The sequence below is a fragment of the Catharus ustulatus genome, chromosome 7 (genome assembly GCF_009819885.2).
Source record: "Catharus ustulatus isolate bCatUst1 chromosome 7, bCatUst1.pri.v2, whole genome shotgun sequence".
Classification (NCBI taxonomy): Eukaryota; Metazoa; Chordata; class Aves; order Passeriformes; family Turdidae; genus Catharus; species Catharus ustulatus.
This window is the reverse complement of record NC_046227.1, coordinates 21,112,901-21,136,398: the sequence shown is the minus strand read 5'-3', so window position 1 is coordinate 21,136,398 and position 23,498 is coordinate 21,112,901. Positions and strand designations below refer to the sequence as shown.

The window sequence follows — 23,498 nt, the reverse complement described above, 5'->3', positions numbered from 1 at the left end:
AAGGATTCATGGTCCTTCATCTTTGCAGTAGAGCAAACACGTCTCTCAGTATAACGACAGACAGCTGCTTCCACTTTCTAATGTGCCCTAACTTAGATCACTGAAAGAATTGTCAGCACTCAGAGAAACACACAAAGATAACACAGCCAGCTGCCATGAAGGGGGAAACAGCACAGCTCAGAAGAAATGGGATTTGTTCCATTTGCATGATGCTGGCTCCCTTGGGCCCCTTTCTTTCAAATCCAAAGCACAAAAGACAACACTTAACATATTTGCTTAAAGATGACAACCTCATGTTGATTTCATTTGGATGTAACAGTGTCAGGATTACAGATATAAGAATATATTATATCTGTAACGGAGACTGACAAATGTATCCATCAGTGAAACTGTCTGATTCATCTGCTTATACAGCCATTTTACCATCCCAAGGGTGCCATCTAAGTAGTAACTTTAGAAGACTGAAGGTCTAATTTTATTACACCACATTTCAACCTACTAAACAATATTATTTCTAAAATAGATCATTTTTATTGGAAGTCTCCCTGATGAAAAATCCAGTAGACACCAGAGAATTTATGAACTGTATGGGTCCTTTGAACTCAATATACTGCCCATTTTAAGCAACTTTCTTTACACACAATCAAAATCTAACCTCAAATAATTGAAATTGAGCTAAAAACACAGATAATAATAGTGCCTATTTTAATATTACATCATAGTCTGTCATCATTTGAATGTCTGCTAATTGGCAGTTCATCACATTTTAGAGTGCTTCTTGTTACAGTTCTGTATCAATAGAAGTTTCTCCAATAGAAAACCTATGATTTATAATTTTTCTTCAATATACCTTGATCAGCTACATAACCTAATTTTTGGTTGAGGTTTTCACTGAGCATTCCAAAAGTCACTTGGAAACGACTGAAAGCCAAACAACGTTCCTCATCATATTGCACTCGGCTGCAGAAACAGAAAACCAAAGGGTACAGATTTGCAAGACCTCAAGCACAGTTTTATGGACTAGCTTCCTTTTTAACCAGATGAAACAATCAGGCTGTGATCAGACTCCCTCTAGTATCAAATGCATACTGAGCTGTCTGATGGCACAAGTATCCCCCCACCATCCCAACACCACCAAATGCTGCACTCTGCATAATGCTCCCTACATTAACTGCTTTGTCCAGAGGAACTCGAAACTGCTTGTTGCTATCTGCTGCCACCAAGAACTGCACTGTAATTCACTAGATTGAAGTTGTTTTGTAAAATGGAGTTAACTGCTGTACATGGAATTTCAGCACAGCAGATGGTTACCAATCATTATTTTCAATTTATTTAGTTTCAAGCAATGGGGCTGTTTGGGAGGAGCAGTAAGCAGGACCGGAATGGAGAGAGCAGCAAGGTTAGGTGCACTGGCTTGCAATGCAAGTCATGCTACATGGCATAGCATTAAAAGGAGGGGGGGAAAAAAGTCTGCTCGGAAGTGCAGCAAAGCTAAAAAAAATTTAAAAGCAGAAATATATAAAAACAGATTTTATATACAACCATAGACAAAAAAATGAAGCCCGTAGCATTTGAAAGGGGGCCAATTCTCTGTTCAAGAGTTACCTTATATTTTAAATACTGGAAATGGACTTGAAAGTTTCCAAAGGTAAATTGTCTCTATTTACATTTCGCCATCATTCAAATTTGAATCATGCTCTACTATAAGTCATTCAGTTGTTGAACTGGAAATGGAAAATGAACCATTTATGGACAAGTGCACATGACCAGAAATTAAGCTGTAAATATCTGGGCTGGGCCATTATTGTAGTCAAGAAACATCTGGGGCTGAAGCCGAGGCTAGGCCCCACTCCTTCTGTGTTCATGTAATTGCTTAGATGATTTATAACTTGGTGTCTATTAAAAATGATTTAAAGAGAGATTTGGAGCCTGAATTTTAAAATCAGAGGAGCTTTGCTAATGCTTTCATTTGTTCAAGAGTGAAAGGGGTACAATGTTCCACCACAAGGACAAAATTCACATTTTTCTAAATACAGACAAAAGACACGACACACATACTTCCAGAACTAGTCACCTGTCATTCAGCTTACATTGGACTTGCTTGGTGCTTTCATATTGCCCATGAAAATTGCCTTTGAATTATTTTCCCAACATCAACTTTCTCTTTTCAAATCCTATAAACTGTATCAATACATTTCACATCATATTTGTTGGTTCCTGCAATTTTGAACCATCCCAGAGTCAGTTAGCTCTGCCTGCCACCACGATGCCACAGGTGATGAGAGCAGAGTCTCTCCATTGGCACCCCTGGCACCCAGGCACTGTGTCCCTTATGGGAATATTCCTGGCTTTAGGACTTGCTTGCTTCCCCCCACTAACTTCAATTCAGACCGTTTTTGTTTTGGCTTTTAGAACAAGCTGTAAAAGCCATGAATTTGAGAGGGTGGAAGAGAAAAGCTAAGGATATTTGGGTTTGGAGGACAAAAGTAAGGGATATACTTAAATGATACCAATCCTCTACCAGCAGCTAGCAAAAAAAGAATGCTCCCTCTCAGGTAGAACAGCAGGGCCAGTGTCTGACTGTAAAAAACTATATCATCAAAAAACTTGGTTATTTAAGACTGAACAGATATCCTAACTATATTTCCAACCTATTTTCATGACAGCAGAAGCTTTTTCTAAGAGTACAGCTAACTCTGCAGAGATCAGGTTTGTGAAGAAGTTGACCATGACACCCTCCAAGTGTTACATCTCCTTTTTTCATTGAAGTTTCAGTACAGTTTGGGCAGTTTTACTGCAGAGCTCCACCCCACAGCATGGAATGATCAACCAAGTTTGCAAACCTGGGTGTGTGCCAAGGTTGAAGTGACACACTAGTGACTGTCTCAGCCCCCGGGAAAAAGTGGATTAGATGAATCACAAAACAATGTCACAGTTATTTCTCCAGTAAGTTAACTGTCTGCTGGTCACAGGTGATGAAGACGTAAAAATCTGATGTAGCTCTTCCACGGATTGTACTGTCTTGGAAATTTTTCCCCTGCATCTCCATAAACTGCCATTATTCTTAGACTAACAAAAACTCTTTGACATTTTGAAGGAATGAAAAACTTTGCAAATGGGATTGCTTCAATATGGGAACATACTACCTAAATATTTCAAACTGTTCACAGGTTGTTGTCAAACTTCCCCAACAAAATTTGGTCTAGTATCACCCATAAAGCAGATACCATACACTTCATAAACCAAACAACTTTTATTTTTATTATTTTTGAAGAAAAGGTTAGGAAATGGGAACTGAGCATAGCGAGGTAACCTATCAAATAAACAAGACCACAACCTCCTCCCATTTTTATGTTGCACAGAAATGTAGAATTCCAACAATGCTTTATCACTCAATATTAAATATGTAGCAAAAATGCTACATTCATGCAATTTCTCAAGCAGAAATTGCCCAGCTTATACCACTACTAAGAATAGTTGTCTATGTGGTTAATGACACTATGCAACAAATTTTTCTTCAATGGCATTTCTCCCTAAACATAAAGTTTTAGAACAAAACAGAACTATGGACTGGGGTATGTCGTTATTCCTGGTGTCAAACCCAGGAATACCTGGTTTTTTTGTTCTGCATGAGGAGATCTAAGGAAAATTCAAAGCTGACCATCAGATTAATTTGAATTATTGAAAGCCTGATTGCTAATAGTGACATACTAAAGTAGAGAATCACAGTGAATTGGAGAACAAGTATGACTTCACATAAATATCAACATTAGTAACATTAATCTATAGGAGAATAAAAACTGTAAAATAGCATCTCATAAAAGAAAAGGATTGAGCAATTGAACCTATGTGACTGCAGCAGCATTAACTGGGTTTAATCCCACCTGGATTATTTATTACCCGGATTTTAGTACATAAGAAATTTTAGTACTTAATTATGGAAGTCTCAAATGTTCTGCATTGGATTCTGTAGTCTTCACTACAGCAAAGAGGAGTATATACCTAAAGAAATGTTTCTACCAGGTGAAGAAATATCTGCAAGTCAACAATATAATGGATTTGAGTCTACTTTCATAAAGATCACCACCAGGAGGGGGGAAAAAAAAAAAAAAGCAAATACAGAAACATTCCCCAGATTAAAGAAGGAAATAGAAAAGGAAATCACTGTAGCAAAACTCCAGAAATAATGAGGAATATAGACTTTTTAATACAACACAAGTGGAATTCTTGCTCTAGGTGCCATCATCAAAACTTTGTGCAGATGATTGTGTGGGTGAGGGTCTAGCAGAGATTACTGCTGTGCCCTCTAGAGGCTGGATGTCCGGCCAAGGAAACGTTCAGCAGCTACCAAAATACAGTGGAAGCGACCAGCACTAGACGGGTAAATACAGTCTCGTGGTCTTAACTCTGCTACTGTGAAACTCTTTTGTATTTGAAATGCAGTAAACAGAAAAACAGTGAGCATCTAAACCACAGAACACTGCTATACTGTATGGTTTTACTGACATCTTTACTATATCTTATATACTCTAATACATTGCAAGCATTAATACAGCAAACCAAACCTCTAAAGGATTCCTGCCAAGTATAAATACATGCATAAACACAAGATATAATTGAAAAAGTCTTTGCTTAATGAGCTCATGGGTGCTTTGGCACAGTGCATAAAATGTAGATTTAAAATTTTAAGATGATACATCAATTCCCATAGTTGAACTTCGGAACTAACATAAGAAAATAAAATCTATTCAACATCAGTAAGTTATTCTTACTCTAACATGGAGACACACCCCACAAATAACAACAATGAATTTTTTTATTACCCACCAGAGTACTCATGAAGTGTGGATATTTTTAGAGACAAAAACATCTCAGGGTAAAACTAGGGTCAAATTTTGCATTGGCAGGAAGTAAAAAGCTCTGATATACCTAGTCAATCATACACTAGTTGAAACACAGTCCACAGAGCACTTAGTAGCTCAGCCCAACAAACATATCACCAAGTGGAATTTGGCGGAGAAATGCAAATGGATAGATTTTTTTCCTTAAAACATACATGATTTTTATCCTTATTATCTTACAACTCACAGCAAGTAAGTCTTATTACAGCTAAGTAGGAATTTTCTTGCCTGAAATCCAGCACTGAACTACCCATACCATTTCAGAAACCATACACTAGTAAATTATATTACAACATAACAGCAATCCCTCCTGAAAATTGGTATCCTATAAGAAACATGCATATACAAGGTTTCACTTCCCTCAGTGCCTTCTTATCACATAATGAACATATTAATAGCCATGCAGTCAGTTTTTTGCTTTAAGAATTTAGAAAATATCCCAATTTGATACCAGGGGCTTTTTTCTATTTGACATAGTAAAAAAGAAACACCAAAAGAAAAATAGTTATTTCTCCTCTAAAAGCATAGTTAAATGATAAGTTAGCATCTTTCATGAAAACTTCATTATTGCAACTACACAACACCTATTCATATTTCATTTTCTTGTAGAAATTACATTATACAACGTGGCATATAATAGGTTCTGAGTGGGGGTAGGAGAGAACCAGTCATTAACTACAACTAAAATGACCAGTTTTCCAGTGCAGTTGTCTTCTAATTAAATTAAGTGTGAGCCACGGTCATTGAGATGTGCTATAATGACTTCCTTGGAAGTATTTTTCCCTTTTGCTTTTTTTTTCCTCTTTTTTTTCCCCCCTTGCTTATCAGAATACCATACACCTTTCAAAACTAGAACAGCGTAGTGGCAGAGGAAGAGAAAAAAAATGCTTTAGGCAGATGCTATGCCAAGGCATGCATTACTCACCATCCTTCCACCCACAGTCAGGAATGCAGCTCATCTATTTCTTAGCTCTTTCCACTAACTCAAACACTCAGTACTGCACCTCAATTGCTTTTTCAAAAAGACAAGCCTCTTAATGACAAAGTAGGCTGCCATTTTATTAGCAGAAAACTAAATACAGCTGTAGTGCTCAACGGCTGCACCAAGCTAAAGTGATGCCTGTATTTACTCTCAGCTGTTAGGGATTACACCCAAACCCAGTTCTCTTCTAGAAAGCCTCCAGTTGAGCATCTGACAATGCCAGTACTGTACCCAGGAGATGAGATCCAGAGAGCTAGACACCCCAGAAGCATGTTAAGTGGGCATAAGTTTCTCCTCTCTTTATGGTTAGTATTTTCTATAAGATCTGACTTAGAGAAGAAATAACTTATTATATCAGGGACTTTTATCTTTACAATAAACAACTACAGGTCACCTGGTAGAGGACTCAACAGATATTAAAGTCATTATAGCCTTGATGTTAGTCAGAAGACAGAATTACATATGTGTTGGTAGAGATACAGAATGGCAGTTTTCTGCGTTTTAGAAGCTCACTATTTTTCTGTTTACTACATTTCAAATACAAAAGAGTTTCACAGTGGCAGGGTATGACCAAGAGGCTGGGAACGAAGAGGGGGGTGCTGGGGGATGCGGGTAGGCAGAGAGAACAGGGCATAGAATGGCTTTGAAAAGCCAGGAAGGAGAGATTCTATTTCTCTGCAATGGGTTTGTATCAGCCACGCTTAAATAATGGTATTGCAAATTAAGGCCCAAGGGAATTTGGAGCGTACAAGTAAGCTTTTGTTCTCCAAACCCCAAAAGGTGTGTGGGAGATTTGGGGGTTTGTTTCCATTTAAATAGCATATGTATTTCTAAACAACAAGTTAAACTTTTTTGCTCTTTTTATTGTACAGCCTTGCTGATTCAGTACCTGTTAGGAAAGATACTATTCCCAGCTAACTCTTTTAAGTAACAATTATCTGTTACTGTACTTATCACTTTCATTTACTTGCCTTCAGAACTTCTGAACAAGGAAGAAAGCAACAAATCTAATGTAATAAACCTCACAGGGAATGGGGGAGGAGGATGGGAGGTGGGAGAAGCAACAGATCGAAAGAAGAGTGCAGGTAGAAGTCATTTGAAGGGATGCAAGCTTTCCAGTGTAAACACAGAAGCTAATTAGTATGTTGTGGTTTTAAAACATACTCTGTTATCAGAAAGCAAAACAGAAAAAAAAAAATCTTCTGAAGTCTTTAAAGCAGGTGGACAAAAATATAGGCACACACAGACAATCCACCTCTACTGCCCCCACCCCACACACACGTACAGATACAAAATTGGGTTAGTTTTCTGTAAATAGGCTTAGCTCCTGTAGATATATCTCAGGGTTTTAGGTGTACTTTTTCACACTGTAAGGTTTCTATACAAAACCAGTTTAATCTAACTGCCTCTGATTATTATTAGAAACTCATTATTTGAGGACATCTATCTTTACAGTAACTATGCACCATTAAGGAGCACAATGCCCATAATTGTTTAAAAAACCTATGAGAGGGAGGGGGGAAGGGAGAAGGATCAGGAGAAGAGAGTAGAAAACTAAGGAAGATTTTGCAATTAGAACAGCATCATCTACTCTGCATTTTGCTCCTTCGAATACCTACACAGTAACAAACAGTTAAAAGTTTCCTCTGAGCAAAATCACAAATGAATCATTCCTTACACCTTTATTAATGCATGTATTTTTGTCCTGATGAAATTTACGTGTGTTTTTAGAACCACCAGGAAAAATCAAAAGCTCTGTTTCTTCTATCATACAGCATTAATTCCTCAAGAGGGAGATTGGACATTCATGAAGTACAAATAAAGTTAATGCCTACCATTTTTTGGGGAAATTCCTTATAGCACCTAGCTTCTAAAATTTGTTGCACACCTGCATATCCAAAGTCAATAGAAATTTCAGGGACTATGCCTCTGATAACCAAGCACTCAAAAGTGGAAAGCTGAATTACACTTTCTGAGATGCAATACTATTCGTGATGTTATCTCAGCCACTCAGACCCTTCAAGCTCAAACTGCAGCTGTTGCACTGCTTTGAAACAGAGAGGAACAGTCACTTTAGCCAAAAAGGACTTGCCTGTCATGAATGAAAGTAGTGAATTCTACAATTTCTAAGCAGATGACATCCTGGGGAAGTGGGGGTGGGGTAGTGTTTGCTAATTACTCAATAACAAAACATCTTTCCTTAATTAGTGCTGAAAATTATTACTCCAAATTACTACTGTATGGATAACATATCACATTATAACTGAGTATTTCTAACTAGTGAAAACTTTAAAAATGCATTAAGGCACTGTTTATTCACAGTCTCCATAAGCACATGATGAGATATATTTTATCCACAGCTCAAAGTGAGGTACATTTTACCTACATCTAACTTTAAAATACTAAGGTGTTTCAACAAATATGTTCTCTGCATATTAAGGTGTGCCTTTGATATGGCTGCCACACTGACAAATGCTAGGAGCTAAATAATGACAAGTGCCTCATACCCCTCATTATGTAGGGTTTATTGACATTAATCTGAATAACATTGCTTGATGGAATGACCATGGTTACCCATCATGGTTCATGTTACTACTAGATTTTTTTAAACTGAAAGTGGAAAAATAAATCACTGTTGTAGTATAAAGAATGCCTACACAGAACAGGAGTATAAAATACAATGAATGAAAGTCAAAGAACAAAATGAAAATCAATGATTAAGAAAGGTTAATTGCAGTATGAACAGTTTCCAAAATATACTTATTACAGCTTTTATTAAAGGCAAAGAGCAAGAAATAAAAAATTATCAGAAATTCCATGAACACATGAAAAATTATTATCTTTAAAATAAAATATCTGCCTATTTATAGCATGCTCAATACAGTACCACAATAGTTATGAAGTTAATATAAAGCCTTATGGTATAAAGATCTAACATCAGTAAACATAAAACCACTTAATTTTGTATATCAAGTGTTTGTTTACTTGAAGAGCTAATAAATTTATAGTCTTCTTCCATATTAAAAATAACTGAATGCTAATGGTTTAAATTTGATAATGTTTAAACCCAGCAGTTTTTTGATTGAACGGAGATATCCAGTTCAAAAATTATAGGTGACTTTAAGTCTATATTTTTATAAAAACAACACAGACTATTTTAATTTCTTTGCTTTAATAATGCAGGTGACCTACCAGCTGAGCTTAAAGATCTTCAGCAAACTCCATACATATATCAAATAACAAATATCAAAACAATTTCATATAGTGTAAAACAAATTAATAAAAACATTGTGCAAACTGTGTTTTCACACAGCCACACTGCACTGTTATTTTGGAGCTGAAAGAGGAAACAGAATTGTATCCACATACTAAGAGTATATTTCTACAATACTGTATATAGTCATGTGGTCCACAAATGCCAACAACAAGGGACTGAAAATAGGATCAATTCTTTTCTTTCTCAGAAACAATCTTGTAAGCATCTGAGTTCCCAAAGACATAAAAGAATAGTTACTTTTCTGAGATCTTTTGATATTGCTCTTCATGGTGGAGCTATCCACAAGTGATGGGAAAGATCTCTTTTGAAAGTAAATGGTGCTCCTTCAAATGTGTTCAGAAACATCTTTGCTGTTCCTTTCTCTGTTTCTCAAGTTTAACTTGAAAAGGATGCTTGATTTTTTAAAATTTGGTTTAGGTATCACAATGGGATACCTAATATCAGACAGTCCTTGCAAACCTTATTCTTCCAGCATAGAATCTAGCTGTTTCTTTCTCTGTGTCAACACAGGAGGCTGAAGTAATCAGATAGGTCTAAAGAACACAGAGGATGTTAACCTGCACTTTCTCAGAATCTGTGATGAGTAGGTTCATACTTTGAACATGACCACACTGAGCCATAAGGCATATAAATAGCTACTTTCACCTAAAAGCACAGCTATCACAGCAGTTTGTACAGTAGGGCTATCAGTTCATAACATTTTAAATGTCAATATTGATACTATTGTCATGGATTAATAATTTCTGTCTATAATTTTATTATTCCCATCCACCCTCTGCTGTCGTTCAGTAATATAAAAGTAATTGTTGGCACTTCCCCTCACCATGTCTCCAGAAGACGAGCACACAAAATCAGTTGTACTGTCTAGGAACATTTTTGCAACATTACAGTTTTCAGTTTTATTAAGTGATAATTCAAGCTCACTGTATAAATGCTTTATTAATGACTTGCTTGTATGCTAGAATAGAGGAGGCAAAAAGGAAAAAAACATCTCAGATGAAAATAGGGATGTTATTTCCAATATATTAAAAGACAAACAGCTGTTATTCTAAATCAGGCAAAAAAGAACCCCAAAACAACTTGAATGAAAACATGAAGATACGTTCCTGCCACAAACCCCTGTGACCCATCAGGTTCAGCCCTCTCTCCCATCTCCTCTCAATATTCATTTTCAAATTCCCTTCAGATTAGCAGGAGTTATGCAAACATGCTTTAATGTGTCCCTTAAGCATTTTATCACATTGAAGAAGGGAAACAAAAAGTTCAATTGTGACCTGTGTCAGAAAATCATTCATTCAGATCCTGCTTAATTAGATGTGAGACCGCTATCTTAGTTCATGAAGTTTGACCACAGTATGCTCTTACTGCTAAAGTATTAATGCAAATAAGATACATATTACTCAAACCAATTTATCATTACCATTCTATAACCAGCTTGACATATGCACACATTCTAAAATATCACACAAAATAAACTGTAGCATACATCTTCATACATTGAGCAATCCATCTACAGAAGGTGAGCCACATGCTTTAACAAAGAGTACAGGACAGATTACAAGTAGAATACAGAAGGGTTAAAAACAGACAACAAAAAGTCCAGGCAATATATGATTTCAAGGAATCTGGAACAAAAATATACTTACATCACCAAAGTTTGTTATCATATCAAAATAATCTCAGCATTTTGTCCACATACCTTTCAGGGTTTTTGAAATTTAACTAACAACATGCTAGCAGTAGCTACACTATAAAAGAAGTGAGAAAAGAGTTTCTCAGTTACACTTAAATAATATGACTGGTAATTGCTATTTCAATATTGCATGGCATATTAGACTACACACTTAGTAGACTATTATGGAAAAAAATTTTCAAAACTAGCCAGTGGCTTGACAGTCATCTGTAGTTGTATTATTTTTAATTATAGCCAAGACACATGAAACTTTTTCTCTCTATAGAAAAATGGTTTAAAGAACAAAGTTTTAGTCCATTATTCAAATAATGTATGGCTGTTCTTTCTATTGTACAAATACAATAGCTTTTGTAGTAAGGAGTGTTGCTTATATGATTAAAGAGATAGTTGAGTGTTATGATATGTTTGACAGGTACCGTTCCAGCACTATCGGAACAGACACACAATACTGTTATTACCACTCTTTGTGCCGATACCTCATAGCAACAGAGCTCGGCAAAACGAAAGCAGACTCCACATTTTCATCACTGCACACATTTCTGTATGCCCTTAATCAGTGGTGCTTTCTGCAGATAACACTTTTTCATATTCTTCCCATTCCCAAACTGGCCTGTCAAAGCCCGATCTCTCCCTCAGTTTCACAAGATTTTGGTAACCAAGACTGACCAACTATTTCTCTTGCCATTTTCCCTCACTTGTCACACAGCGGGGCTAACCCCAATATGTATTTAGAAGCAATAGTAGTGAAGTCCACTTGTGCCTAGTAGATTGCTGCAAATACAAATTCTCTTCTAAGAAACATTAATATAAATGCATTCTCTTTAACATGCCAATCAAGGGGATGGCAGGTACAATTATTAAAGGACTGAAAGATTTAGGGTTCCTTTGACCTCCATTACACCTCCAGCATAGGATCCTCTGCTCCTTGAAGGATAAGATTGTGTTTGTCGAACCTACAGTAACATCTGGCAAGTGGTTGTCTCTGTTTTTCTCTATTAGCCACCATCCTTTAAAGGAATACAACTTCATTAGGGGAGATGTGTATGTTGTTTTGATTGAGAGATTTATCTTTCCTTTTTTTTTTTAAGAAAAAATAAAAATTGAATGATCTTAAGGAATTTTCTTTATACTCGCATTTCTCACACACTCTATAAAAATATCATTGACATAGGGTGAAAAGGTCGCATACCTCACCGAAATGGAGCCAAGTACTCTCGTAAGGTTTTTCACCTGGAAAATATCCCTTCAACTAAATTCTATTTATTGTTTTTTTTTAATTATTACTTTAGCAACAAAAAAACCCCCCCCAAAAAAAAAAAACAAAACAAAACAAAAAACAAAAAACAAAACTATGGGCCTTTTCCCACCGAGAGTTCCCTGAAGTCATCTTTCCCATAAGGAAGATAAGTTTTCACTTAGAGGATAGCATCTCTAGCAGCAAGATTTTAATACTCTGCAACAATATCAGGGATACGCAATCCTGAATTTACAGCTCTTCAAATTGCTTTTATAGCTATACTATTCATTTTGGATCAGATGCGTATCTAAAATTCCATACATCCATAATACCTAATTTAAAACAGTTTCCAATGAGTCAGAGAACAGTACTGAGGAAAGAAAAAAAAAAAAAAAGACAAGCCACCACAACCAAAACAAACAACAAACAAACAAAAAAAGCCACAGTGCTCCAGATTCTGGAACTGCAAATTTTTGTATCTTTTTAAAGCTAAATGTTTTTTACACCAGTTAAGGATTGGGCCCCATAGGTACAATGCCACTTCAAACTTCATTATTTTCACCTCCATAGTACTGCTTCTCATCTGCTCTGTTAGAAATACATGAGAATTTCTAATTAGCTTATTCCAAATTATTTTTACAGTTATTTCTATGTCTTATCAATAACTGAGAAGGAAAAAAAGTGCTGATTTATCAATTAATCAAGCTTTATGGACATACAATATTCCTCAATACTTCAGAAATGTCTGCAGAACAATTTCCTCCAATCATAAGATCAATGAATCAATGTAAAACCCCAGTAATTAAATTTATCAACTCGGTATCAATACATCCAGCACTTTATGAAAGTATTGTGTGAAGTTTTTTCTGTGAACAGATATATTGATTGAGGGCAAAGAGCCAAATATTTCTATTATTAGATCTGGGGATGCAAGATCAAAACTCAGTCTGTCATAAACAACATACAAGTGTTTTATATAGACAGATCTCATGCTGATTCTGTACCATTAAACCCACTCCTAACAAGCAGATAAGCCTATTAATTGATGATTAAGACTACAGAAAGATCAGTCATTATATTCAATGCTTCTCGTATGCATTCATTCAATAAACTTATTGACAGGAACCATACAGAATAATTCTCCTCTAGGAATTATATTTTAAAAAGAAACAGAGCAGCTAAACAACAGCAGATTCCAAACCTTGTTCATGCAGCATAAAATAGCCTTATTAAATTTTGAAACTAAAGCTTTGTATTTTGAAAGAGATTCTCTCTCGATCGTATATAGCAGTTATTAACAGAGAGGTGAAAAATAAAGCTCAAAGATGACACATCCAATAAGAGCCATAATAAAAATACAAAATAAAAAAAGAAGGAAACAAAAACACCATCCAAGTGTTTTACAGTTCAATTTTTAAAGGGCTAGTATACGAACTATTCTGGAATATCTTTTTAGTTGCTATCCCTTACTATATACGCATAAGCAAGTAGGGCACAAAAGTTCATCAAGTGCCATTTATCAACTATAAGGATAAAAAGTAGCAGGGCTTTTTATATCAAGAAAATACACCACAAAAAATGTTTGGCTCTGCTTAGCTATAAAAATGCTTAAAGAACAGCTAATGACATAAGACTAGTCATTTTTTCCCATGAACTGTATGATGAAAATATCAATAAGACACTCTTCATATTTCTAAAATGCTGCTACAATAAGCAAACATCCCTGTACTTTCACAGTGTTGCAATAAACAAAAACAATTTGATCTCATAGTGAAGGTATCTTATTATGACAGGAGGAAATAAAAACAAAACCTCCAAACCCACCAGATTCATGTAGGAGTCACATCCTGTTACAAACATCAAACAACAATGAGCCTTTATTACCATGCTATGATTCCTTCATTTCAAACATGATTAATTAGCAACTATAACACTCACCAAAACTCCCACCACGCTGCTGTTTGCTGCCTATTTTCAAATGGGTCTCTATCAAGTATTCATAAGCAGTGTTAGTCTCATTTACGACACTGAAGAAAAGAAGTCAAAGCATCCTGCTTTAAGGAAGATTTCACTCATACCCTAGCCAAAAAAAAAAAAAAAAAGCACAGAAAACAGAAACCCTACAACAACCAAACACCAAACCCCTGCTCCTTCAAAGGGATCCCTTTATAATCCAAACACAAACTTTATGCAAAATTAAAAACTTTTTTTAATGAAGTTGCTAAACAATTTAGATGGTTGAATATAAAGGAAGATAAAAGAGCAGTTTTAGACTTTGTTTTGGTCTTTCTTTTTCACTTGAAACCTCAGCTTTACATTCAATTTTAAATACACTGCTCCTGTTGAGAAGAAAGCATAGTTCATGTGCTAAAAATGGATAGAAAAAGAGAATCAGAAGGGGAAGACACCCTTAGCAGTACTCTTAAGATGTTTTAAACTCAAATGTACCTTACTTGCAATAAACATTACTTTGGCAGTAAAAGAAACTTTGCTTCACAGGGATGAGAGGTGAAAACCGAGATTACAAATAGAAGAAGAAACAAGATTGAAAGGAGAGGGAAAAAACTGCCTTCTCAAGCAGAACTCTATAAATACCATCAGAAAGACAACAAAAAAAAGGTTCCATTTGGAAGCAACAGATGTATTCCTAAGCAAGAAAATATCCCCGACGAAATAATGCAGAGAGAGAGTCATACAGACAGGATCTTTAGAAGCATGAAAAGAAATTGCCTGTGTGGCAAAGCTAAAGTTTCCACGTGAAAATAAAAATTAGGTAGAAGGTCTGATACCTCCTTAGTTTACCAGCTCTTATATCAGAGATACTTGATTTTGTCACGCCCAGAGCAGAGCAATTTTTAAGTGCAAATCAGTTCTACTCTCTCCAGCTTTCTCAATTTTATAAATTTGGCATCAAAAACATCAAAGCAGCTTCCACTTTCGGACCTAACTTTTAGAGGATCAATGTGACAAGTCACTGCTTGATAGATGTTTCTCTTGATAAACGACTTGTTCAAAAGAGACATTGTAGCTTTCATTTCCTGACCACAACACACTTTTAATTTGCAACAGCAGAGCTGCTCGAGTGTGACTAGTTCCCACTTTCCAGTCTTTCAGGACTGTGGCACTGTCAGGCCACATGCACGGGCAAAACAAAAACTCAGAAAGAGATGAATTTGCAGAAAGAATTTTAGCAAAACTTTTCCTCAAACAGAAACCTGATTATATTTGATTTCTCCTAACAGTGGGCTCTTAAATCCCCCCTCCCCATCACCCTCAATCCTTAACGTTTAAGGGAAGCGAGGAAAGAGAGAAGTCATATTGGAAATATATACTTAAGCACCATAGAATATATATAGCTGCCTAATAGTATCATGTTTATTATACATACATATATTACTGCTACTATAATTATTATTATTATCTGGGAATTGCATTTAACAGTCCAAACCGTCCACACCATCCAATTTCAGCTCTCAGCATACTGTCCGATTCCCGATTTAAAATTTATAAATGTAATATCCTCCTCATCACAAGCAGCAGTCCAATCTGCTCTGAATATATATTACAGCTTTAACATCACAGAGGGAAATCTCCCATCTGGCAATCACATTTGCTCCAACAGCTCTAGGAAAAAAAAAAAAAAAAAGAAAAAAAAATGTTCCGTTCTCGCTTGCTTGCTCTTCTCCTTAAAACATTTCTCAGAGCAAATTATGTGCATCTAAAATAAACAGTTGCCTTATTGATCGTTCCAAAGTCAACAAGTTCTAAATGCAAAATGCAATCAGATCATTCCCATCATATAGCACCTGGGATATGTTTAGCAATACAGTCACCTACAACACCAAAATAGGAGTGTACATTGTGCAACTGCTCTCTCAATTTCTTTCCTGCATTCAGATATGCTATTACGAGATCATCAGCCACACACGCCAGACCTCCCCCTTATCCCAAACACGCACACACACACATGCACGCTCTCTCTCTCTCCTAGGGTCTCTCTCCATCCTTATTTGTTACTATCACACATAATTAAAAGTGAACATACCCCCTTTTTCGGTTGCACAAAAAAGACTAATAGTCACTTTTGTTGATACTTCCTTAGCTTTAACTGCATACCTAGAAGTGTTTCTACTGCACCACAAGGAGCTCTATTGAAATTCCCCATGCTCCATTTTATCTGACTTTTTTGGAGGAGGGGGCTGGAGAGTGACCATTAAAATGAAGCCAGTTTCAGCACCTGATTATTTCATTCTGTTAAGCATTGAGAGCAGAGCAGTGTGAATTAGACACTTGTAAACTGAGCATAAAATACTCCCTATTAAATCGTATTAAGCATTTGGCCACAACAGTAATTTTGTTTGTTTACATGCAAAACATTCGCTCACCCCACATCAGTTAGAATCTCTAGCAGACGATTACGCTGGAAGTAAGAGAGGGAAAAGCAGCTGGAGTTTAAATAACTACTAAAAAAACACTAGTTTGCAAAAGGAAAAGATGCATTTTAGGCATGTATGTATGAGCACATAGATGTGTAGGTGTATATATTCATTGCTACACGTTTTTGCCCTCTCCACTCCCCGAGTTTTACTAATTTACATACCATTGGAGTTCAGTGGTGTGTATAGTGCACTGCTGGTAACATGCAACTTCAGGTTTTACAACTGAGATCAATACAATGGACAAAACTAATGCCATAATCGAAGCAGAAACGATAAACAAATGATAGCAAGAGAAAAAAATTGCTTATATATATACAAGAAAATATACTATTAAACATTAGGTATTTATTACAAAATATTTGCATGCAGAGTCCTTGGTGCGTTATCATGCTATTTAAATTTGTCTTTGCTATTTAGATGCAAAGGAAGTAGATCCCAAAACGGACATACCATAAACACTGGTGCTACTGATCATTTCTTGCTGGCAGCACAAAAAGCTGAATTGGATTTTTCACAAGCAGGAATTCCAAAGGTTGCTTTTCATTAAAGCCACTTTTCCTCTCAGCTATCAAATGTCACTGCCTTGAAACGTGGGCCCTTTCGTCAGGTATTCATTTAACCTACATGCATATAATTAAGTGGGAAAGCAACATCAACAAAAAGGGGATCTCAGATCACAAGAGAAGAAAGAAAGAGGGAAAAAAAGCACATGACCAGGAATGCAAGTCCATGTCAATTTCACTCACTCCCATTGAAACTAACAAGAGCTCCAGGGAGGATAGTAATAGGATCAGTGGATTGTATATACCATTAAATTATACATCTTTCTCTCCCTCCTGAGCCAACAATACGCCCACCACGCTGTACCCCCTCCAAGATGATGTGCTTACATTTTACTGCAACAGCTCCTCTGACATATTCGTGCCTCCCCCCCACCACCCCCCCCAGCCAACATAGCAATTTAAACCTAACTTTTGTTCTGCGAAATTCTTATTTGCACTTATTTGGTCAGAAGTTAGTTGCCTCCATGTCCAGACCCGCGTTACCTGCAGTTTATTATTTTCAAAGCAACTTAAAAATAAATCCAATTAACAGGAGGAGGAGGAGGTGAGGAGGGAGCTTGCAATCGCGAACTCTTAATCTGCCTACTATTGTTGGCAATGATCAAGGAGGAAAAACCATGCACTGCGATTGTATATCTGTACTTTCCAGACTACGATCAGGCAAGCAGACCGGAGTGCTTAGTATTAGAAAACGACCGCAAATTAAGCAAAATATTTAGGGCACGAACAGGCGATTAATACGCGGCTATGTCGGAGATCTTTAAGATTAAATAAAATTTAAAACGATGGTAGGAAGACTGGGGGGGGGGGGGGGGGGGGAGGAGAAAAAGATCCTCTTACCTGGAGATTTGGTACAAGAACCCGATAGGTTAGAGTAGCATCGATCCGATGTGTTTGCTGATGAATGGGGGCTCGGGTTAAGTGAAGGTGCCTGTGATTTGAAATCATTCCAAGTTTTTGAAGGGAAGACTGACTGCAGCCTCTGCCATGTTGGAATTTCAAACCCAAAACAGCTGCTTTGCAAGGAGCCAGCATGCCAGCAGCTGGACGCCTGCGCAGAGCGCCGCCGAGCCAAATTCAAATCACTTTCACGCGAAGAGCCAAAGATCAGTTTTCAAAGGGGGAGCGGCGCGGGGGGCGGGGGCGCTCCGCGGTCCTGCGCGCCGGGGCCGCCGCTTCCCGCGGGGGCCGGCGGGGCGTCCGCGCCGTGGCTCCGCTCCCTCTCCCCGGGGCGGCGGGACGGGGCAGCGGGCTCCTTCCCTGGCGGCGGCAGCGGCGGGGCTGCCCTCGGGCGCGGCGGCGCGGGGCCGGGGCCGGGGCCTAGTGGCGGCCCGCGCCCGCGGGGCAGGCGGGCGGGCTCCGGCGGCGGAGGTTCCCCCCGGTTGCGGCCACCTCCGCTCCGTCGCGGCCGCTCCGCGTCTCCCCGCCTGGGCCCGGGGGGGTGTCCTGGCTCGGCCGGCAGCGGCCTGCGCGCCTGCCCTGGCCGGCAGTTCCTGCGCCGCGTCCCCGCGCGGGCGGGCGGCGTCGGGGCTCGCTGGTCGCCACCGCCTCCCGCCCGAGGAAAATGGCCGGGGGGGAAGTGCCGTCCCGGCCCGAGCGGCGGCGGGGCCGCGCAGCCGTGCCCCGGCCCCGCGCTGCTCCCGCGGAGCCCCGGCCGCTGCCCGCCGGAGCCCGGCCGCTAGCAGCCGCGGAGAGGCATTCCCGGTAGCCGGCAATGGCTGAGGGGCCCCGGCAGCCACACCTCCCGCTCCCCGCACTTCCCAGCCCGGCTCGGCGGGGGATGGCAAGGAGCCAGCTCGGCTACCCCGGCCCACAGCTGCCGGGGACTCCCCTTGCATCAGAGGGATTCCCCGGGGGGGGACGTTAGACGGGCTTTACAGCGTCCTCGTGCTGGCAGGGAAGGCGTGTGGTGGCCAGGCGGCACAGAGCGGGCCCTGCCGCTCGCACACGGGTGTTCCCGGCGCGGCCGAGCCCCGTGCGCCCGGGCTGCCCAGCGCCCTGCTCGCCCCGCTCCATCCCCGCACACAGCCCGGCCCCGCAGCTGTGGAAAGGGGAGCGGGAGCTTCCCGCGAGACACATCCACGTCCCTGGGCTTGCACCTGATGGGACTATCAGAGCATTTTTACCTTCTAACGGGGAGGAAGCCACGCTGTCCGGATGCTTTTCCTGGGCTTTGGTTTAAAGTCCTGGAGTGGTTTCACTTCCTCTCTTCCTTGTCCTGCTGCGGAGTTAAGGATGGCTTCAGAGGGTTGTTTGTCCGTCCTGGATGTAGAGGAGACTGATTAAATTTTCTTAGTAAAAATGGAAGATGTAAAGGCAGTTAAGGTTTTGGAAGAGGCAGGGGAGACCAGTCCCAGGGGATTAGCATTTGGAGGAGTGGGAATAGGCTCGTTTCCCGTCTGTTTCCCTTTGCTGTAATATAGTAGGCCTAAATAAAACTCTGAGCTAGTTGCCAGCAGTAGCTGCTGTGAGCTGTCAGCCCTTCGCTATCCTACCCGGGTAATAGAGAAGAAAAAGAAAGGACAGGAAGGCCTGTCTGGTTGTTGTCCATGCAGTGATTTGGTTAATCCAAAATGATTTTTACCTGCTGCTGAAAATAGGCACCTTTCACACTTTTGAAAGGCCATAGCCAGCCCATGTGACAAAGCTGTGCCTAAAAATTGAACTAAAAAGACAGAGGAAAAGGGCTGGACAGACTTCTGCTTATTGAGAATATGGAAGGTGTTCCTGGCTCACTTGGACAGCTGGGGATAACTCTAGCACTGCTACATGATGAGAGCACTGCTGGTGGAATAACAAGTGTCCTGAAACAAGGAGCTGGTTTGGAGCAGATACTGCTTTTGCTTCCCTGTATGTTTCAGGTAAAACAAAACATACACAGGAAAACACAGTTAAACTGAATTTTGGGATGTAGAGAGCTATTTTTAGAACTTGCAACAAAGCTATAGCAAAAGAAGTCTACTGAAATAGCTTTAGACAGCTGTCCAGGGCAACCAGCAGGCAAGATACCCGGCCACAGCACCTGCTGTGGTCCAGTCTGCACTGTGCTCATCTGACACTTTTTCCCTGCTCTCAGCATCGGGTGGCTCTGAGCAACAGACCCAGAACCTGGGTGAGCCCATTGCCTGTGCACATAGCTGCTCGTTGTCCCTTCTACAAGAGCTTGTGGGTGTTAAGCAGCTGCTTTGGCAAGCAGACAACACTCCAAATGCAGGTAACACCTCAGTAGCCTCTGTGTTCCCTAATTTGACCCAACTGCACGTGTTACCTATAGGAGTCTCTGATACTGAAATTGCACCCCAGCATATTCCTTCTGCTAGTGTTGCCAGCACCAGGCACTAAGTCATCACGATCCCAAGGTCATGAGCTTGGTCTAAAAACCATATTCTGAAACATTAAAAGATTCTTTTGTCTCTGCTACTTTATGCATCTGGATTCTTTTCCCATTGTTTTTTCCTCAACTGTGGCACTATGTACTTTTTCTCTCAAGAGAAAGATTAGTTTCTTGCACAATTACAGAGCTCTGTGACTTGTACCTGTAGGAAAACAACAACTGGTGATTACCATAAGGCATTAGTCAATAAACTCGGGTGCTTTTTATACTTTTTGACTAATAAATAATGTATTTACCAATCTTCGTATTGCATTAACCTCAGTATTTTTCATTGTATATACCTATATTTTTATTTTCTTCAGGCTTCTCCTGCCACATTAAAATAGCATAAGTTGAAATAATAGGCATGCAGCATATGTTTGTGTTGGCTGATGTTCATCCCTGTGCAGAAGGTCAGCACAAGACTTACAAACTATATCAAGTTCTTATTTTGAGATGTGAATTAGGCTGAAGCGAAGGCCTTGTTGGGCTCATCTGTACATGAATAAGTTCTACTCTTTGTTTAAAATGCACCAGTCCTGATCCTTCCAAATAGGAAATTCTCATAGACTTCGAAACTGGGAACATTTCTTGGAGCCTATTTCAACATCTAGGTGAAACATTTACAATGAAATTCAAAACCACATAAAACTTGCCTGGTTTCAGGTTTTGTTACAAACTCTGAACTTGGACCAGATTCTTTGAAAGGTTCACAGACTTTTTCAGCAAATCTAGATTAATAACATTTAAACCAAATTAATTGTGTAAACAAAACAGAAATCACAGAAAACAAAGAATAAAACTATCTAACTATGCTCCTATGGGATATTGATGTGATGCATGTGAGCTTTGTAGTTTCTATGTGGTAGGTCTAGTAAGGCTTTTAAGAATTTAATAAAAATGACAGTGTTCAGTGATATATTCTTTAGTGAATTTGCACTAATTATATGGATTTTATTTGTAAATGATACCAAGTTTTCAAAATGGCAGATCACGTCTGAGTTCTTCTGATGCTGAAATCTGGCAGCACCTGTACCCTTTTTGTGTGCCGGCAGTGCAGACCTCCAGGGCAGGGTCTCCTGCCTGTCTCCCTCCCTCCATGCTGGCGAATGCCTCCAGTCTCCCACCGTCAGACCTCATGTGGGGCAACCACAGCTGTCATTGCTTACTGGGATATGCTGCAATAAATGGGCTGCAAGTGCTCTTTTTTGGAGTTTTGGTCATTGGTGACTATATGTATTGTTTTATTCCTTTGTGAGGAACACAATCTCTTTAAGAGATCAGGCAACTCAAATCAGGTGTTTATACCACCTGGATCCCCACTGAGAAGCTGAGGTACCTCCATGTCCCACATGCTGGGACTTTTCCAGAATGTATGTGCCAGGATAACCCCTCCTGGGCCTCCCTTATCTTCTCTCTCTGACTAGACTGGTTATCATACAGAACTCCAATCTCTGCAGCTGAAGGTTCACTTTCTGCCTTTTCAGACCACAGCCTTCTGTGTCAGCACGAGTCCAGTGGCTGCCTCAGCTAGCTCGACCTCAGATTCCAAGAGGCAATGACACCTGTGTGGCCCCAAAGTATTTATAAATATAGATCAGAAGTAATCTTTATTTGCATACTAACAACTAACGTTTAGTTGAACTAAAAGTCCCATATAAAAGTCCCATAGCAAACAATGGGACAATGGTTAAACACAGAGGACTAATACATTCCAAATATTGTTACACTGTACTTCTAGGTTCTTCCCAGGACATTGCAAGGGATGAAATCCCATCTAGCCATACTGCTGATTTGCACAGTTTCACTTCAAACACATCTAAGCCTTAGGTCAGTGACTAAGGCAGGAACGCGTAAAGTCTTACTGGACTCCTTAGCACACAGCCTGCTGGTTTAGGTACTGGCCAGTACCTAATCTAACAAAATATCACTTGATCTCTCAAACTAAAAGACAGTATGCTTAGATTAGATATTAGGAAAAAATTTTTTACTGTGACAAAATAGACACTGGAATGGATCACCCAGAAAAGCTGTGGATGCCTCACCCTCAGAGGTGTTCAAGGCCATGTTTGGTGAAGCTTTGAGCAACCAGTTGTACTCAGAGGTACCCCTGCCCATGGCAGGGGAATTGGAACTAGACAAACTTTTAGATCCCTTCCAACCCAAACCACTCTATGATTCTATGACCATAGGCCATATTTAGTGTAATTCCCTACTGTGTCAGTAAGAAAAAAATTATATAGAGAACATCTGATCATAGAGGCACTTTTGCATTTTAGCTGTACCAGTGTAAAAATAGAAAACTTCTCTGACTTGTAACCACTTTGGGTAAGATTCTGGAGTTTTAAAGGGATAGCATTTCCAATATATTTTGTTCTCTTCTTTGTACATTTCCACTTCTGTGTTAATCAATCACCTTGATTTCAGTGAGATTTCTAGACAAACCCTCTACTGGTCATTCTCTACAATCTTGCTGAATATTTGATGCTTTTGGCATCATAAAAATATTGGTCCACTGAAATCACTTCATGTTTCTATTTTAGTCCTGGAGGAGAAGTTGTTCACAATATCCAACAAAAAATATTCATTTAGCAAGTGCTCTGTATAATAGAACAATATATAGATGTTTGTCACATAAATATCTGAAAAGACATATGCCTTCTGGCATTTCTTGAATTTTGAGTGCTTAATACTTTTTACCCTGGTCACAAATGCATTTTTACTACAATTTTTCCATTTTTTTTAAAGCAAGCTTTAATACAGAAAGTCCCTCTTGGGGAACTCTAGGAAGAAATTGAATGTTTTTAGGGTTTTTGTTCTCTGTCTTTTGTTTTTCACAGTCTTGTTCATTAAGTGGTTAAGAACCACACTAATCCCTGTAGTTTGACTTAAACACATTAATAACTTGTCACTAAAAAAATTTTCTCCTTATTTGATCAAGAGGAGGATGAGGTGCCCACACAAGGCCAGAGGAATTCAGAGACATTTAACAGTCCAACAAGATCAAGACACAGGAATGACAGCTAGGAACAC

At 39.2% G+C, this 23,498-nt stretch overlaps 1 protein-coding gene across 4 annotated transcripts in view; it reads right to left on the bottom strand.

Annotated features, from left to right (window-relative positions):
• The window catches only part of FIGN (fidgetin, microtubule severing factor), a 107,121-nt gene extending 87,758 nt beyond the window's left edge, over nt 1-19,363 (bottom strand). The window contains exons 1-3 of one of the 4 annotated variants that reach the window (XM_033064955.1): nt 19,219-19,363; nt 17,933-18,023; nt 16,980-17,149 (exon numbers count right to left, since the gene is read on the bottom strand). In XM_033064955.1, the coding sequence (XP_032920846.1) occupies nt 16,980-17,004 (25 nt within the window). In that variant the 5' untranslated portion in view covers nt 17,005-17,149; nt 17,933-18,023; nt 19,219-19,363. Of the gene's footprint in view, nt 1-16,979; nt 17,150-17,932; nt 18,198-19,218 lie in introns of those variants that run through there. The other 3 variants (XM_033064957.1, XM_033064959.2, XM_033064958.2) reach the window with 3 other exon arrangements.
• Nucleotides 19,364-23,498: the final 4,135 nt, after the last annotated feature.